At 37.8% G+C, this 16,270-nt stretch overlaps 1 protein-coding gene across 5 annotated transcripts in view; it reads right to left on the reverse strand.

Moving 5' to 3' along the window:
* Positions 1-12,541: 12,541 nt before the first annotated feature.
* CCDC171 (coiled-coil domain containing 171) overlaps positions 12,542-16,270 on the reverse strand; it is a 288,246-nt gene continuing 284,517 nt past the window's right edge. For all 5 annotated transcript variants that reach the window (XM_032880558.1, XM_032880557.1, XM_032880556.1 and 2 more), the window contains one exon: positions 12,542-12,778. In XM_032880558.1, the coding sequence (XP_032736449.1) occupies positions 12,569-12,778 (210 nt within the window). In that variant the 3' untranslated portion in view covers positions 12,542-12,568. The remainder of the gene's footprint in view (positions 12,779-16,270) is intronic.

Here is a 16,270-nt window from a genome sequence, read left to right on the forward strand (position 1 = left end):
GGCTGCCTTGTAACAAGGACTCTCTGCTTCCTCTGCGGGCTGGGCTGCACTCCTTGCCTTGGGGTTCCATGAATCATCCTGCTTTCTTTCCAGTAATTTTCAGTGAGATTCATGCCTCATCAATGGAATTACCCCTCATCGGAACAGTGACTACTCTGTGCCATTTAGCTGTGTGCAAATATTCCCTCACAAGCTCGGCAAGAAAAAAAGGGTGTCATTACCTCCTTTCTTCCTGAAGGGAATCTCAAGTTCCTGAGGTTAAATAACACGTGGAAAAGTCACACAGCCGCTGAGTGAATTTGGTTCTAAATTCTCACACCACGACTCCGGGCCGGGAAGGCCATCCAAGCTCAATTCCTGCTGACTGATAAGAAGTCCTGAGAAGTGCAGAGAGGCTGTGTCTGTGCTATTTGCTCTTCCTTTCTATTAAGTTCTAAACAGAACACCTTAATTTGCATCACCCATATCTCAGCATTCCGTAGTTCCATAAGAGAGGAAGTGCGTCGGAGAAAGCCAGAAGCTTCCCAAAAGAAGTCTGCATTCTCCCAGTTCGTGGAATAAACCACAATATGAACTTTATCAGAAGTTCTTAAGAGACTCCAACAGAAGTATAAACCTTTTTCAGTTATTAAAAGAATCGAAAGCTTTTCATTGTGCATGAAAAAAGACAAACTCCTCCCTTTCAAATTATTCGACTTTATAGTACAATTCCTTCGGCTGGGAGGAGAACTTCAGACACTTTTTCAAATAACCCCAACCATTTAATCTGTACCTTTGGGAAGTCATGCTGAGAGTATATGGACAAGAGACAGACGGAGCCAGAAAAGGGGGGTGGGGGAGGGGGAGGAGAAGGGAGAAGAAAAGGTAAGGCATTGTTTCTGAAGTAGTAAGAATCTCCCAGTTTTTCTGGCCTACTTTAAAATGAACTGGGTATTTCTACTCACAAAGAACACCTTAACATTGTTTAGGTAGTAGCTGCACCTGAAAAAACTTCTGCTTGTCTACTCCAGGTAAATCTTTCTGTTTGTCATCCCCTTACAAATAAATCAGGACTGCCTGCATTAACTAGACACTTCCACTAGAAGCTAGGATGCTGTCTTAGTTAGCTCAGGCTGCTATAACAAAATACTATAATCTAGATGGCTTAATCCACATTTATTTAGAGGCTGCCTGGAGGCCGGGGAAGACCAAGATCAAGGTGACAGCCCATTCAGTTCTTCCAGAGGGCTGTCTGCCTGGGTTGCAGATGGCCGCCATCTTGCTGTGTCCTTACAGCGGGGAGAGACTCTCACTCTTCCCCTTCTTGTAAGGCCAGTAAGCCCATTATGAGGGCCCTCCCTTCAAAACTTCAACTAACCTTAATTACCACCCAATAACCCACCATCACACTGGGGGCTAGGCCTTCAATATATGCATTTTGAGGAAACACAATTCAGTCTATAACAGATGCTTTGAACTGGTTATTTAAAAAGAAAGAAAGGAAAGAAAAACTCTGTGAGCAACGTCCCAGAATATGACTGCTATGATATTATAACAGGATACAAATGTCTATACAAGTAGAATGATAAGCCTTGGACAAATGCCAAGGACCTTCTATAATTGGGGAAGGTTGGAGAAAAGATCTTTGAAATGGTTTGAGCCATGAGAAATGGCTTTTAAGAAAATAGTTTTAGTAGGTTTCCATTGAAAGAAATCCAGACTGGAAAACATGGGAATGGTGGGGAACAAAGGCCCTATTTGTAGGCTATTGTCTCAGGAATGGAATCCAGATGCTGAGGGTGCTGTGGGGGGAGGAGCGCATCAGCTGCTGCACCCCTGCTCTGGGCCGTGAGTTATAAGACCACTAAGACTATGGGAAGCTCAAGAACTTTGACTTGAGTCCATTTTAAGAATTAGTTCTGGAAAAAAAAAAAAAGAATTAGTTCTGGAACCCTGAACTCTTGAAAAATAGCATGTAGTTTCAGAAATTTAGTTGCTTGAATCCACTTGGGGAGGCTAATTATTCTTGTGTTCAGAAAACTACTTCAATAGACTTTGGTTCTATGAAGGTAAAGCCAAGATTCTAATTTGAAATTTAAAATTTCCAGAAAACATTAACTGTTTTGTGTAATTATATCTAAAACTCGATTTATTATGTGGCAGTAGACTGTGGCTAGGAAGTAGGTTGGAAGGAAATTTGACATTATTTTCCCCACTCTTTCTAGGACTTACTGTATGGATAGAGTACTTGGACCCTGAGTAAAGGAGACATTCCACAGAGCACACCCATTGTGGGGAGGTAATTTGGCCTCTGAAACATGGCAGCAGACCAAGGAGAATGACTCTGTGGAAGGGCTTTTCTAAGAACATTAGGAGTTTTTAATATTGTTTCCGGTTTAAAAATTTTTCTTTTTCTATGATAAAATTCCCTTCAGTTAGTCTAAGTCCTCATCAAAGTTTTGCTAAACACACAGCCTGGTCTTAGTAAAAAGACTGAATTAATAATTCAAAAAATTAACAGTAAATATTTAAAATAACTTAAATAGTAAATTTTATGTTTTATATATTTTAACTAAATTTAAAAAGATTTTTTTAAATAGTTTTTTAAGCTTCCCATTAAGAAACCTCAGGTCCAAATAGCCTCACTGGTGGTTTCTATTAAATGCCTACCGAAAAATTAACATACATCCTTTCCAAACTCTTCCAAAAAATAGAATAGGATAAAGAATTTCTCAATTCATTCTATGAACCCAGTATTACCCTAACATCAGACAAACACATCACAAGAAAATAAAACTTCAGACCAATATACCTTATAAACAGAGCAGAATTTTCAATAAATTTTAGCAAGTGGAATTCAGTGACATAAAAAAAAAATTATGCACTACACCATAACCAAATGAGAATTATTCCAGGAATGCAAGGTTGGTTTAACATGTGAAAATCATAAGGGAACACATCATATTAAGGAATAAAGAACAAAAACCACATAATCATCTCAATAGATTCACAAAAGTCATTTGACAAAAAGCTCATCCTGAAGTTCAGATGGAATTGCAAGAGACCCAAAATAGCCACACACTACATACGTAAAGAGTTGGAGGACTAGCACTTTGCAAATGCAAAATTAATTTCAAAGCTACAGTAAGCACAAAGTGCAGTACTGGCTAAGAAGAAACATACATGATGAATGTAATAGAACCAAGAGTCCAGAAATAAGCTCTTATAGTTAAGTCAAGTGCCAAGAAAACTCCATGGAGAAAGCATAGTCTTTTAACGAATGGTGCTGGGACAACTGGATACCCACATGACAAAGAATGAATTTGGACCCCTACCTCATGCTACATAGATAAATTAACTCAAAATGGATCATTGACCTAAATATAAAAATTAAAATTGTAAGACCCTTAGAAGAAAACGGAGTAAGGGCACCTGGGTAACTCAGTGGGTTAAGCCTCTGCCTTCAGCTCAGGTCATGATCTCAGGGTCCTGGGATCGAGCCCCACATTGGGCTCTCCACTCAGTGGGGAGCCTGCTTCCCCCTCTTCCTCTGCCTTTCTGCCTACTTGTGAACTCTCTCTGTCAAATAAATAAATAAAATCTTAAAAAAAAAAAAGAAAGAAAGAAAACAGAGTAAATCTTTAGAAACTTGGGTTAGGCAATGATTTCTTAGAGATAACACCAAAAGCATAAGTAATAAAAGAAAAAAATTGGTAAATTGAACTTAACCAAAACTAAAAATTTTTGTAACTTCTAAGGACAGTATTAAATAAGTGAAAAAACAGTACACAGAATGGAAGAAAATATTTGCATATATGTATAGCACTTATATCCAGAACATATAAAGAAATCTTACAAGTCAAAATTTTAAAAAAAGAAAAGAATAAACCAACTAAAATAGGCAAAACACTTGAATAGACATTTCTACAAAGAAGATATACAAATGGCCAATGAGCACAAGCAAAGACACTCAACACCATTAATAATTAGCAAATGAAAACCAAAACCATGATGAGATGTCACATCACACCCACTAGAATGGCTACTATAAAAAAGATGGACAACGTGGGGTGCCTGGTTGGCTTTAGTCAGTTGGGCATCCAACTCTTGATTTTGGCCCAGGTCATGATCTCAGGGTCATGAGATCAAGCCCCACGGCAGGCTCCCCACTCAGCGGGAGTCTACTTGAGATTCTCTCCATTTCCTTCTAACCCTCTCTCTCTCTCTCATAAATAAAAATTAAAAAAAAAAAAAAAAGATGGACAGGGACACCTGGTTGTCTCAGTCAGTTAAGTGTGTGCCTTCAGCTCAGGTCATGATCCCAGAGTTCTTGTTCAGTGGGGAGCCTGCTTCTCCCTCTGCCTGCTGCTCCCCCTGCTTGTGCTCTCTCCCTCTCTGACAAATAAATAAATTAAATATTAAAAAAAAAAAAAGATGGACAACAAGTGCTAACAAGGATGTGGAGAAACTGGAAACCACATACATTGTTAGTGGGAAGGCAAAACAGCGCAGTCACTTCAGAAAACAGTCAAGTTTTGAGGAAACTTCCTCAAAACCCGAAACTTGGGAGTTACCACATGACCCAGCGATTCCACTCACAGAGGTATACACAACAGAAATGAAAACACAGATCCACACAAAATCTTGCACAAAAATGTTCATAGCAGTATTCTCCGTAGTAATCCAAAAGTAGAAACAAACCAAATGTCCCTCAATGGAAGAATAACAAAAATGTGGTATATCCATACAAGAGAATACTATTGAAGCCAAAAAGGTACAACATGGGGCGCCTGGGTGGCTCAGTGGGTTAAACCTCTGCCTTCGGCTCAGGTCATGATCTCAGGGTCCTGGGATCGAGCCCCGCATCGGGCTCTCTGCTCCGCGGGGAGCCTGCTTCCTCCTCTCTCTCTGCCTGCCTCTCTGCCTACTTGTGATCTCTCTCTCTCTGTCAAATAAATAAATAAAATCTTTAAAAAATAAAAATAAAAAATAAATAAATAAAAAGGTACAACATGCTGAAACATGCCACAGTATGAATAAAACTGAAATCATGAAGGTCAATAAAAGAAGCCAGGTAAAAAAGGCAATACACATGATTCTATCTATAGGAGATGTCCAGAATAGGCAAATTTATAGATACAAAAAGTAGATTATAGCTGCCAGAGGTTGGGGGGAATGAGGAATGGAGAGCGACTCTCAGTGAGTATGGAGTTTTTCTTTGGAGTAATAAGAACTAGTTCTGGAATTATGGAATTAGAAAGAGTTGGTGATTGTGCATCCTTGGAATATACTAAAAACTATGGAATGAATTACATGTCACGTGAATTATATTTCAATAAAGCTGTAATTTAAAAAATATATGTAGGCATGCACTCTCATCTAAGCACTTGAACTCCTACTTGAATTGTTCCGAAGTAAATAAACTTAAGTCAATGGAGGATTGTCAGTGGTGAAAATTATTTAAAGAGAAAGCCACACAAGGTTTCCGCTGTCGTTAATGTGACATTCAGGAAGACTGTGTCAGACTTCTTCAGGAGTTTCTCTTACCAGGAACAGGGATTCTGCCTCCCTACGGATTAGAGAGAAGAAGCCCTATGGACTAGGAAATGATTTTGAAGCTGACACTGGCATCCACGTGCCGGGATCGTCACATGCAGCCCTATGGGATAGAGCAGGGGGCAGAGGCACGTAGACTGTAATGTAGATGGGACCCTCCGGAGCTGTGCTGGCTCGTGTCCCCACGATGTCTACGTCCTTCAAGGGCTCTTGGACCCAGACACACTTCAGTAAGAACATCACCACCATTAATTATCTGAAAACACAATTGTAGTGTTGACTGTGAATGTGAACTGTGCTTCAGAGGAACTTTCTGTCTTCAGAGCACATATGTCAAGTATTTCTTACCAGTCCAGAGGAAAACCTAAGGGCATTCACAGGTGGCGCTTCTGTAACCATAAAAGCACTTACAATGAGTTCACTGGTTAGCTGTACATCAAGGTCGCCAGAATGAACTGTTGCCTTTAAACCTCAGGTCCTAAATGATTTGCAGAGAGTGTCCAAGGTCAAGAGCTTTCCATGCACACTTTTACTGTGGAAGCCTCTTACTTTCAGACCATAAGTGAACTTAGAAAAATAACTAATAAATGTAGTTTGCTTATTGTTGGAAGAACCAGATATGCTATTATACCTACTACATTTATTTCTTCTGTGCTGCTTTTTACTAGGCATCCAATATGATTCCACCCCTTCTGGATTGCATTTCAGATCTTTCCCTTCTACAGATCCCCCAAAACATAGAAGGGATCTATTAAGGACAGGGAGCGCCCCTTATATTCCTGTCATTAGTGAATATTTATGAATATCTGATAGCTCTTAACCTGTCAGCTCAGTCTTCTTCAGATCTAAATAAGACTTTTTATTTTACATAGTTTCCTACAGCAGCACAACGTTTCTGGAGCCGCTTCACTGGGAGGATTCTGTCAACAATCAGCATTCCACTGGCATTAACATGCGATAAAAGACAATGAAGCATGACTCAATTAAATGGCAAAAAAAAAAAAAAAAAGCGTCTTCAGATAACATTAACCCAGTAGTCTTCAAAATCTACATGGGGCTTCATTCAGGTCAGTGCTTGGAAAACATATGCCAAAGCATTGAACAAACCCACATACAAGATGATTTAGAAGAGAGATCAAAACTCTATTCTATCTCCTTCCCAGACTGTATTCAAGTATTTCATAACTTCAGAGTACACGGTATCCATTAAGTCTCCCTGTTGCAAAGATGAAGAACAAAATTTCCCTTCAAGATGTCAATGCCAGGCACCTGGGTAGCTCAGTTTGTTAAGCAACTGCCTTCGGCTCAGGTCATGATCCTGGAGTCCCGGGGTCAAGTCCCATATCAGGTTCCCTGCTCATGGGGGAGTCTGCTTCTCCGTCTGAACTTCTCCTCTCTCATACTCTCTCTCTCTCTCCCTCTCTCTCTCTCAAATAAATAAATAAAATCTTTAAAGAAAAAAAGATGTCAATACAAACTTAATTTACAGAGAAGATACAGTTTGGGGACCCTTTAGAGTGAGAGCTATTTAAAACAAATGGACCAAAAGATTATGTGGGGAGTCGTTCTGAGAACATTCTTCAGTAGGCACTCATGGACACCTGACACTGGGGTATGCCAATCAACACATATCCACAACCAGAAAATAGTCCTAGAATAAAACTGCCAAGCCTTGAGAGAAAAGATGGAACTCTTCTACCAATAGGTTGATGTACACATTTGTATCTCACGTAACTAACCAGGAGGGCTGGATATGTTCCTTATAGAACAAGAGGGGTTTTTGTTGGTTTGCTTTGTTTTTTGCTGTACTTGAAATATTTAATGCTCTGGGTTTAAATCATCAATATTTTAGGTTTTGTTATGTTGAACACGTAATCATTTCAGTGAAAATTGCTCCTGTTGAACTGAACTATTAGAAAAAAACTATATGGTTTCACCAAAGTAATAATAAAATAGATTCAAACAGTATACAATAAAATTTTCAAAGATTTCATTGTTTGGGGAAATTATTAAAATTCTTTTGCTTCAGTTGTAACAAAAGGCATAGATAAATGGCCAGGGACATATATTGAGCTCATGGGTAACTAGTAAAGGAAAATGGTCTGGCACAGTTAAGATATGACTTATAAATTCCAAATCATTACTTGAAGTTACAATTAATATAATTTCTTTCAAGCTGAATTTCTTTTGTAAGACAACTATACAAATATGCCAATGAAAGTGGGAATCAGATAAAAACAATCTTTTACTGTTTTTAAAGATTTTATTTATTTATTTGAGAGAGAGAGCACGAGCAGGGGGTAGGAGCAGAGGCAGAGGGACAAGCAGGCTCCCTGCTGAGCAGAGAGCCTGATGCAGGACTCGATGCCAGGACCCTGGGATCACGACCTGAGCCATAGGAAGCTGCTTAACTGATTGAGCCACCAAGGCACCCTAAAAACAACCATTTAAAGTGAACCTTTAAGATAAATTTATACATTAAAATATACTTTTTTGATACTGTAGAAATTAAAATACCTATTAAAATCATAGGTTCATTTAAAACCATCAAAAATGGGGGTGCCCGAGGGGCACAGTCTGTTGAGCATCTGACTCCCAGTTTCTGCTCAGGTCTTGATCTCAGGGTCATGGGATCAAACCCCATGTGGGGCTCCACGCTCAGCACAGGATCTGCTTGGGATTCTCTCTCCCTCTGCCCCTCCTGCTCATGCTCTCTCTCTCTCAAAATAAACAAATCTTTAAAAAATTTAAAAATAAAGTAAAATTATCAACAACGATGGCAATTGAGTGACTAAAGGCCCTAATATAGACCATCACTGTTGGTGATACTCAGAAGCCAGAAATATAAAATGGGAACCTAAAAAAAAAATTAAGATATTCAAATTATGAAGGCAATGAATAAGGATAATTTAAAAGAAGGAAGGATTTCTCTGTTCAGAAATATTAAAATATTAATGTACTAATCTCGTAAAAAAAAAAAAAAAACACTCAAAGTTTACCGGTTGCTTTAGTTTCCTATGGCTGCTGTGACCAATTACCCCGAAGTGTGGTTTAACAAATGCAAAATGTATTCTCTCACTGTTCTGGAGCTTTGGAGGGGAGAATCTATCTCCTGACCTTTTGTAACGTCTAGGCGCCCCGGTAGTTCTAGGACCGTGGCCCCTTCCTACCTTCAGAGCTGCACAGAACCTTCTTCTCTCTGTAGTCAGATCACCTCCTGCCTCCCTCTCTCATTAGCACACCTGTGATCCCATTAGAGCCCACCCAGATCATGGCAGGATAATCTCCCCATCTCAGGTTTCTTAACCACATCTGCAAAGTCCCTTTTGCCATGTAAGGTATAACCATTTCAGGTTCCAGGGATTTAGGACGTGGATGTCTTTGGGCTCACTGCTCAGTCTACCATACCACTGGTCCAAAAGACATATTTTAGAATTCTCATCCCTTTCCTAGGAGTTGTACAAGTTATTGCTTTCTTGATCGGCCTTGCTTAGCCTGTGTCATTATTTTCTATGGACCATCAATGGAGTGTTGATCGCCAATATCTTTCAACTGAATGTTTATCTGAAAGGATTTCTGGGGTGTCTGAGCCCAAGCTAGTGATACCAGGCAACATAGTAAAGGGCTTTGCTTTGAAGAATAGGTACAAAGTTCACCATTCTTCCCACGACTAGTCATTCGGATGGATGTGCTGTGTTTTGTTTTGTCTTATCTAATCAGTGGATAAGTGATGTAGATTTCAAACCAAACATACTTCTCAAAATTATTCCTAACTGGGCAGGATAATTTTAAAATTTTTCTCTTCTTTAAAGAGTGCTAATTATTTCTTGAGCAGGCCCGGCATAGTGGAAATAAGGTGGGCTTGGGAGTTATAGCTCTGGGCTTACTACTCACTGGGTTACTTTCAAAGGCTTATTTATAAAAAGTGTGCAGTAATAGAGGATCGATTTACCATTGTTCAGTATGGTCTACAGAATGAATTTGGATGTGATTGGTAAATAAAATAATGTAAAAATAGTAATGATCTCAGTAAGCCCTAGATAACAGCCTATATTATGTGAAATAAATGGTGTCGCTAAGTCTAAAAAAACGCCAGACATTGGTAAGTGAAAGTTACCATTCTGCTGTTTAAATTGTCATTGAACTGGCGATTGCCACAATCTCCCACGCCTCAGCGTTTGTATTGTGTCATTCCAAGATGCTTATATTAAAAATTCAGGCAAAGCTTCAAGGAGTTAGTGTGACTTAGATATCAGAACAATAACTTTAAGAATCCCTTTGATAGTGACAGAAGATAGAGGTATTTTTCTAGATCACAGAAGGTTAGTAAGAAAACCCACATACTAAGGTGTAAAGAAAAATTCCTTTCCCTTACAAAAATATTTGAAGTCATTCTCCTGAGAAATGCCTACTTTTATATATCATTCTTAAGGAGGTAAAGAAGCTGCTCCAGCAACCGTCCTTGCCAACAGAACACAGATCTCAAATCCTCAGCGATTGGTCACTAACGTGCTCAGAAGCAGTCTAGAGTTTCTCAGATCTCCATAGGATATGTCATTAAATCTTCTCCTCCTGCTGGGTCTGACTTCTGGGAAAAAAGCATATGGTATAAAAATTACTATATTTGGTAGTGAATACTAATGATCACTCAGGAGGCCCATCCTTCAGTTTCTTTGGCCTTTAGCATCTAGTTGGTTATAAATGTGACATGATTTGATTTGATTTAATAATCTTTTTGAATATGTGGTTCAAAATTGACGGTATAAAATGTATCTGTAAAATCAGATGCCCACATATATGGAGAGATATATACATTTGTTTTTGGTGTTATCCCATTAACAGATGGTAAAATGAAGGCAAGAAAAATCCAGGACTGTCCAAAGCTAAGTTGACAGAGGTCCTCTTTCCTCTTAAATCAGTAAACTCTGGAAACAGATTCAACACAAACCTACACACACAAAGACATGTTAAGTGATATAAGGTAACACTGTTTCTCTATAGTGTGGAAATTCGAAGTGACATCACGTAAACTACAAAGTTGTATATCAATTTCTATACAGATAATGTCTTAATCATTGTACAGAATGACAGAAGAAAGTGTTTTGAAATACGCAGAGATTATTCTATGATCTATACAAAAACAATCAATAATATTTTCTGCGTTACAATCAATTTGCGAGTTGAATTTCCCGTGTGTTATGTTAGACAGGGTATATTCTGTAATATTCAAAACCCAGTATGGTTAGTAAAAATAATTCCAGGAAAAAACTAAGAGAGGTTTGGTTAAAGATGTAATTTTACTTCACATAAACAGCTTTCTAAATATTTACGCTGGCTCAGTACTGTAAGAAATAGGATTGTGTCACATGGTAGGACAGTCATAGTTTCACTTCCGATGGCATAAATCACTTGGCTAATTTGGCTAATAACATCAATAGTTAGTATACAAATTTTATTTACCAAGCCCAATAGAAAGAATTCTCAGAAGTTGCATTATATTTGGATCAAATGTCACTGTAAAAACAAGACAAGACTGATTCCATAATATACACTGTTATTGTCTAACGTATCCATAATGAAAAACTCCATCATGAAAAATAGTATAAAATATGGATTTTGTATCAAAACTCTGTCAAAAACTGTAGTTCACATCAGAAGTTAATAGCACCGGGGAGTTAAACAATTAATACAAAAACAAATACATATTACAGATATTTCTTTGTTACTCACTTACCATGATGCAAACTGCAAGGTTTTAACCTTTAAGGGTTAAAGAGTTTAATCAATGTCAATGTCTGATCTTCTGAAGGCGATAAAGAACAGTCTGTCTAGCGATACCCAACAGAACATCACTTTGTCAAGCCACAAAGCGCCCAAAAGCTTGTCAAGTAAGTTACCAGAAACCTCTTTGTGGTTAGAACTCAGCTCCTTCCTGCTTGACCTATTATTTGATATTTGACCACTTGGTTGCAAGACACTTGCTCTTTCTAGCTGAAATGTCACTGGGGCATCTTGTCAGCTCCCCGACATCTCGGCCTGACATACAATTTTACTTTTGTGTGCTACAAGGCAGAAAATGCAGGGCAATGGCCTTGTTTTAAATTCTGTCAGCATCAAAGATGGGCGTCACTCTGGGGTCCTACCAACAACCAAAACAAAAAAGGAGTCTCTTTTGAAGGTCAAAACAGCCATTACCTTGAAGTTTTTCAGCTCGTACTATTTCGTATTACCTGCTCTCCTCATGTGGGCACTGTCCTTAGGAAGGGCCTAACCATACCCCAGAAATCCTGCCGGCACACTCGTGCTACTTCCTCATCAAATGCAGACTTGATAAAAGGATGAGTTTTCAGTGCCTGCAGGGACCGGATTCAGCAGTTAACTTAACTTGTTCAAATGGGCAAGTGGTATCATGTAGCTTTACAAGGAGCAACCTGACCTTCTCACATTGACCAGGAGTGACATTATTGTGCAGGAGGGAAAGCAGTCCCATCATTTCTGTTTTGCACAACCTGCTTAAAGTTTGCAACTAAATGCTTGTCTTCAGCCGAGCTGACAAGAGAGAAGAGGGGGCTCAGTGAACCATGGCAGGGCTGCCATGAAATGACAGGAATCATTGGCATACATTTCAAATAGCTCTTTCAATCCTATTAAAGTATTGCGGTCCTGCTTTAAAATAGACAAGTATGAAACAACTTTGATAGATAGAGACTAAAATGGCTTATTGATTTTTTTAAGTCTGAAGGAAATTACCCAAAATGTGTCATTCTTTAACATTTAAAAATATGTTACATAAAAATGAGCCACTGCGATAATAAATAAAACTTAGAAGGAAAAGAGTTGGTTATTTCATTATTCAAGGAGACTTAGGTACCTGCACACATCAAGATGTCACACGATTCTTAAAAACCCACTGCCACTTGTGCTAAAACAAAATTCAACTGATAAGAAAAATCCCCCTTCAAAACAATTTTAATTGTACTATTAACTCTTCCTGCATTTTTTTGTTCGTTTGTTTGTTTATCTCATAAAGTCATTATCCAATCTGAGTTGGTCGTTTGCCAATAGACATAGTCGCTGAAGAGGAGTGAGATGACGTCAGAGGATTTATAAATGTCTCCTTTAAGAAAGTGTAAGTTGTGTCCAGTTCAGCTTGCAAAGGCAAAAAATCCCCCACACCAACTGTGTCCGCAGGAAGAGCAGCTCTTGAAGGAATGGAGAGATTTGAATGGTCTCGTGATCCTACCTACGATATAAAGAAGAAAAAACAAATAAACATAGAGTTGAAAATGCGGAAACAGAATAAAAAACCAGGAACAGGGAACTGAGGGATAATAATCATTGTAGCACAAGATGGGGTGGAAATGTTATTTTTAATTTTGCCATAATCTGTATGAAAATATGCAAATATTAAATTGTTTTCCAAGCATGTGTTCGAAGTCATGAACTCTGTCTGCTGGAGTTTGCCTAAACACTGAAACATTGTATAAAACTTTTATAAAGTTATTGCATCAAATAGTCAGTGCAATTGGGCCTTTTTGCCTCTGCTTCCATAGGCAATCTCCAGAAACCAATGCCAGGAGTGTTTATTTCATTATGCTATATAATATGTACTCTATAATATGAAAGATCCGACTGCTGAGAAAATGAACTGTGGGTATTTATGTTTTTAAAATCTATCAGCCTGTCTCATTTAATTGACAAATATGGCCCAAAGAAAAATAAGTCAATTCTAGTGACCTCTAGGAAATAGCACAGTGAGAAATAAAATGCCAGGGAAATGAACTTTTTTGATAACAATGCCACTGCTCTGTTTCAATAAAAACTGTTCTATTAAAAGTATTTGGAAATCGTGTATCAAAATGTGGGATTGCAACATGGAAACTATTTGCCACATATTTTAAAACATTATTGGTTTCCAGAAACTACTAAAAGTCAAATCAAGAAAATCCACATATCCCTGATGTACTTGAAAACAGAATTAATATTTTGACGAAGCCTTCAGTAACACTGATAACCAGTAGTTGAGATTTAACATGAATGAAGTCTTATCAGTAAAGCAAATAGGTATTGTTATTTTATGATATTTGTTGATAGTAAGTAACTATTGATCAATCGTATGTCAGAATTTTCCAGATTCCCAGCAAATAAATGTTCTTGAGATAATAAGCCTAGCTATAGGTGTCTCCATAGGTGTCTCCATTAAAAACGCACTTTACATTTCAGAATTTAAAAAAAAACAAAACCCTCTTTTTGGTAGATTCTCTTACAGTTTTAGCAATAAAACTGCAAGAACTATAAGGATCTGCTTTATTATGTCACATTCTATAAAACCACTCCTACATGCAAAAATAAGAGGGAAGCCATCACTGGCTTTAGGAAAGTATTAGCAATGCAACTGTTGTATATGCTACCATTTTTGTGGATTTTTTTTAACTACAACTGGAGAAAAATCGATAGCTGCATCTAACACCTAGTTCAGCAATTTTCTTTGATCTCTGTTCTTTTGATTTCTTGATACTCACTGCAAGCCTACAGCTGACGGAAATCATCCCTTTTTATGCTGAAGTTTAAAAAACAAAAAACAAACAAAAAAAAAACCACCTAAAATGACCACTTGAATGACGTTACGAAGGAGAGGGGTTAGCTGATCCCAACAGAAGGAAAAGACATCCCAAGATCAGGTGTTGACCCTGATTAACAACATTAATGAGGTTTCATTTGCAAAACTGGAATACTGGACCCTGAACAGAGGCATCTCATTCCATCTGAGGCCACAGTTTCAAATTCTTGCACTTGTACAGCTCCTAGAATCATCTTTTCTCATTTTTTTTTCTGTATGTCCAAATGGGCAGCATCATTACCTGGTTGATATTGCCACTATGAAGACTCTAGTGCCGTCTACTAACTTCTCCTTCTGTCAGACCTGAGGGCAAAGGGAGATCCAGAAAGGCAGGAGATGGTAGGCCCTGATTTTCTTCTTAATCAAATTTAGGGATAGCCACAGTATTCTTTATTATGATATAAGAAAATCATCAGGCGAGGCTTCAAAAGTTTGTTATTACGTCTTTATATTCCAAGTTCTGGTCAAAGAAAACTATACATGAGAAGAGAGAAGTGTGCAAAAGTGGACCAAAGTAGGTCAGGGAGTCTCAGAGGGTATTTTGTTCTGATGCCTTCGACCAGAGCAACAGAATCACGGCACACGGACCAGTCACCCCTGTTGGCAATATTAAAGGTATATGTGATTTACTCCAATCTATATTCTGTTCTTGAAGTTTCCTTTCTTGTTCTCATGATTCCATCAACCCAGCACATTACACATTAGGGAGACTGTCCTTTAGGGAAGGACTCTAACTCATTTCTCATTAATATTCAATGGATCTTGGTACTTTATGGGAGGGGGGTTCTCTTTTGCTCATTTCTCCTTAATATTCGATGGATCTTGGTACTCTATGGGGGGGGTCCTCTTTTGCCCTATCTCATCTTAACTTTTTAATATGTCTATTTTTCTACCAGGTTGACCAAAAGCATCTTTTCATCTAATCTAACATTTTTTTTTTTTTAACTACATCATCTTGAAATGGGATGTTGGGTATTTCCCTAGTATTTCAAATCAGACTCACTTTTTGCATGTTAGCTTCTGAACTTTTATGTCTTAACCATGGAATATAACTTTTAAAAAATAGATTTGTTTTTAAAGATTTGCACTCCCAAAAGTTATGCCCTCCACCAAGTGAACAGACTGACCTTTGTGTAAATGAAAACACATTTTTTTTTTGTTGGTAGGGTAATTTGCTATACTCCATACACTGCTAGTTCCCCCCTCCCCATGAAATGGGTGGGGGGGGGAATCTGATTTTTAAGTCACTTAATAGCTTGTAAACAAGTCAGCAAAAATTCTGGTGAAATCTTGATTTGAGAATGTGATGCTAAAAAAACAAGGAGGGGAGGGGAGTGAAGGGATGGGGTGATGGACATTCGGGGGAGTGTATGTGTTATAATGTGTACTGGGTATTAGTAAGATTACTGGGTATGGGTAAGATTGATGAATCACAGAGCTGCACCCCCAAAACAAATAACACATTATATGCTTAAAAAAAAAAAAACTTTCACCAAGAAAAAGTAAATATGAACTTTTTTTCTTGTTACAAATGGTATCCAGAAATATATCATAACACTTTTATTATAACACAGACAGTAAAAGACAGTTAAATAAGTTTTTTATCAGAGACCATTAAAAGTTAATATTCACCGCCTGATCTTACATTTTAAATCCGTAAAGTCCATGGTCATTTGAATTACTTTTTAAACTGCTGAGGTGTTCTGATACTCTCTCATGTAAATCTAAATTTAAGCAATTTTTCAAAAAGAGATTAGTTACCTGAAATAAAAGCTAGGTGTCAGGTGAATCTTTATGGAAGCACTTTTATTTACTCAATAAGCTGTAAATGATTCTATTTGAACTGTTACACTCCATCAGCTACATATTCACAATACAGAATGTTTTCACTACATTTCTGCATTTTAAAATTTTTATGAAATACAGTAATTGGACATGTCTAATAGCTATTTTTCAAGGCTTTAATACCTTAGTCTTCCAAGAGTGTTTTCCCAACAAAAAAGTAAATAAAGCATTAGTCTAATAATATAATAATCATTAGATAAGTTGTCTATAAATGAAAGCCATCTTGCAGACCAAGGCTCCTGAAACAATGACATCAAACTATTTGTCTCC

This window comes from Lontra canadensis, unplaced genomic scaffold (genome assembly GCF_010015895.1).
Source record: "Lontra canadensis isolate GAN:19392208 unplaced genomic scaffold, GSC_riverotter_1.0 scaffold70, whole genome shotgun sequence".
In the NCBI taxonomy this organism is placed as follows: Eukaryota; Metazoa; Chordata; class Mammalia; order Carnivora; family Mustelidae; genus Lontra; species Lontra canadensis.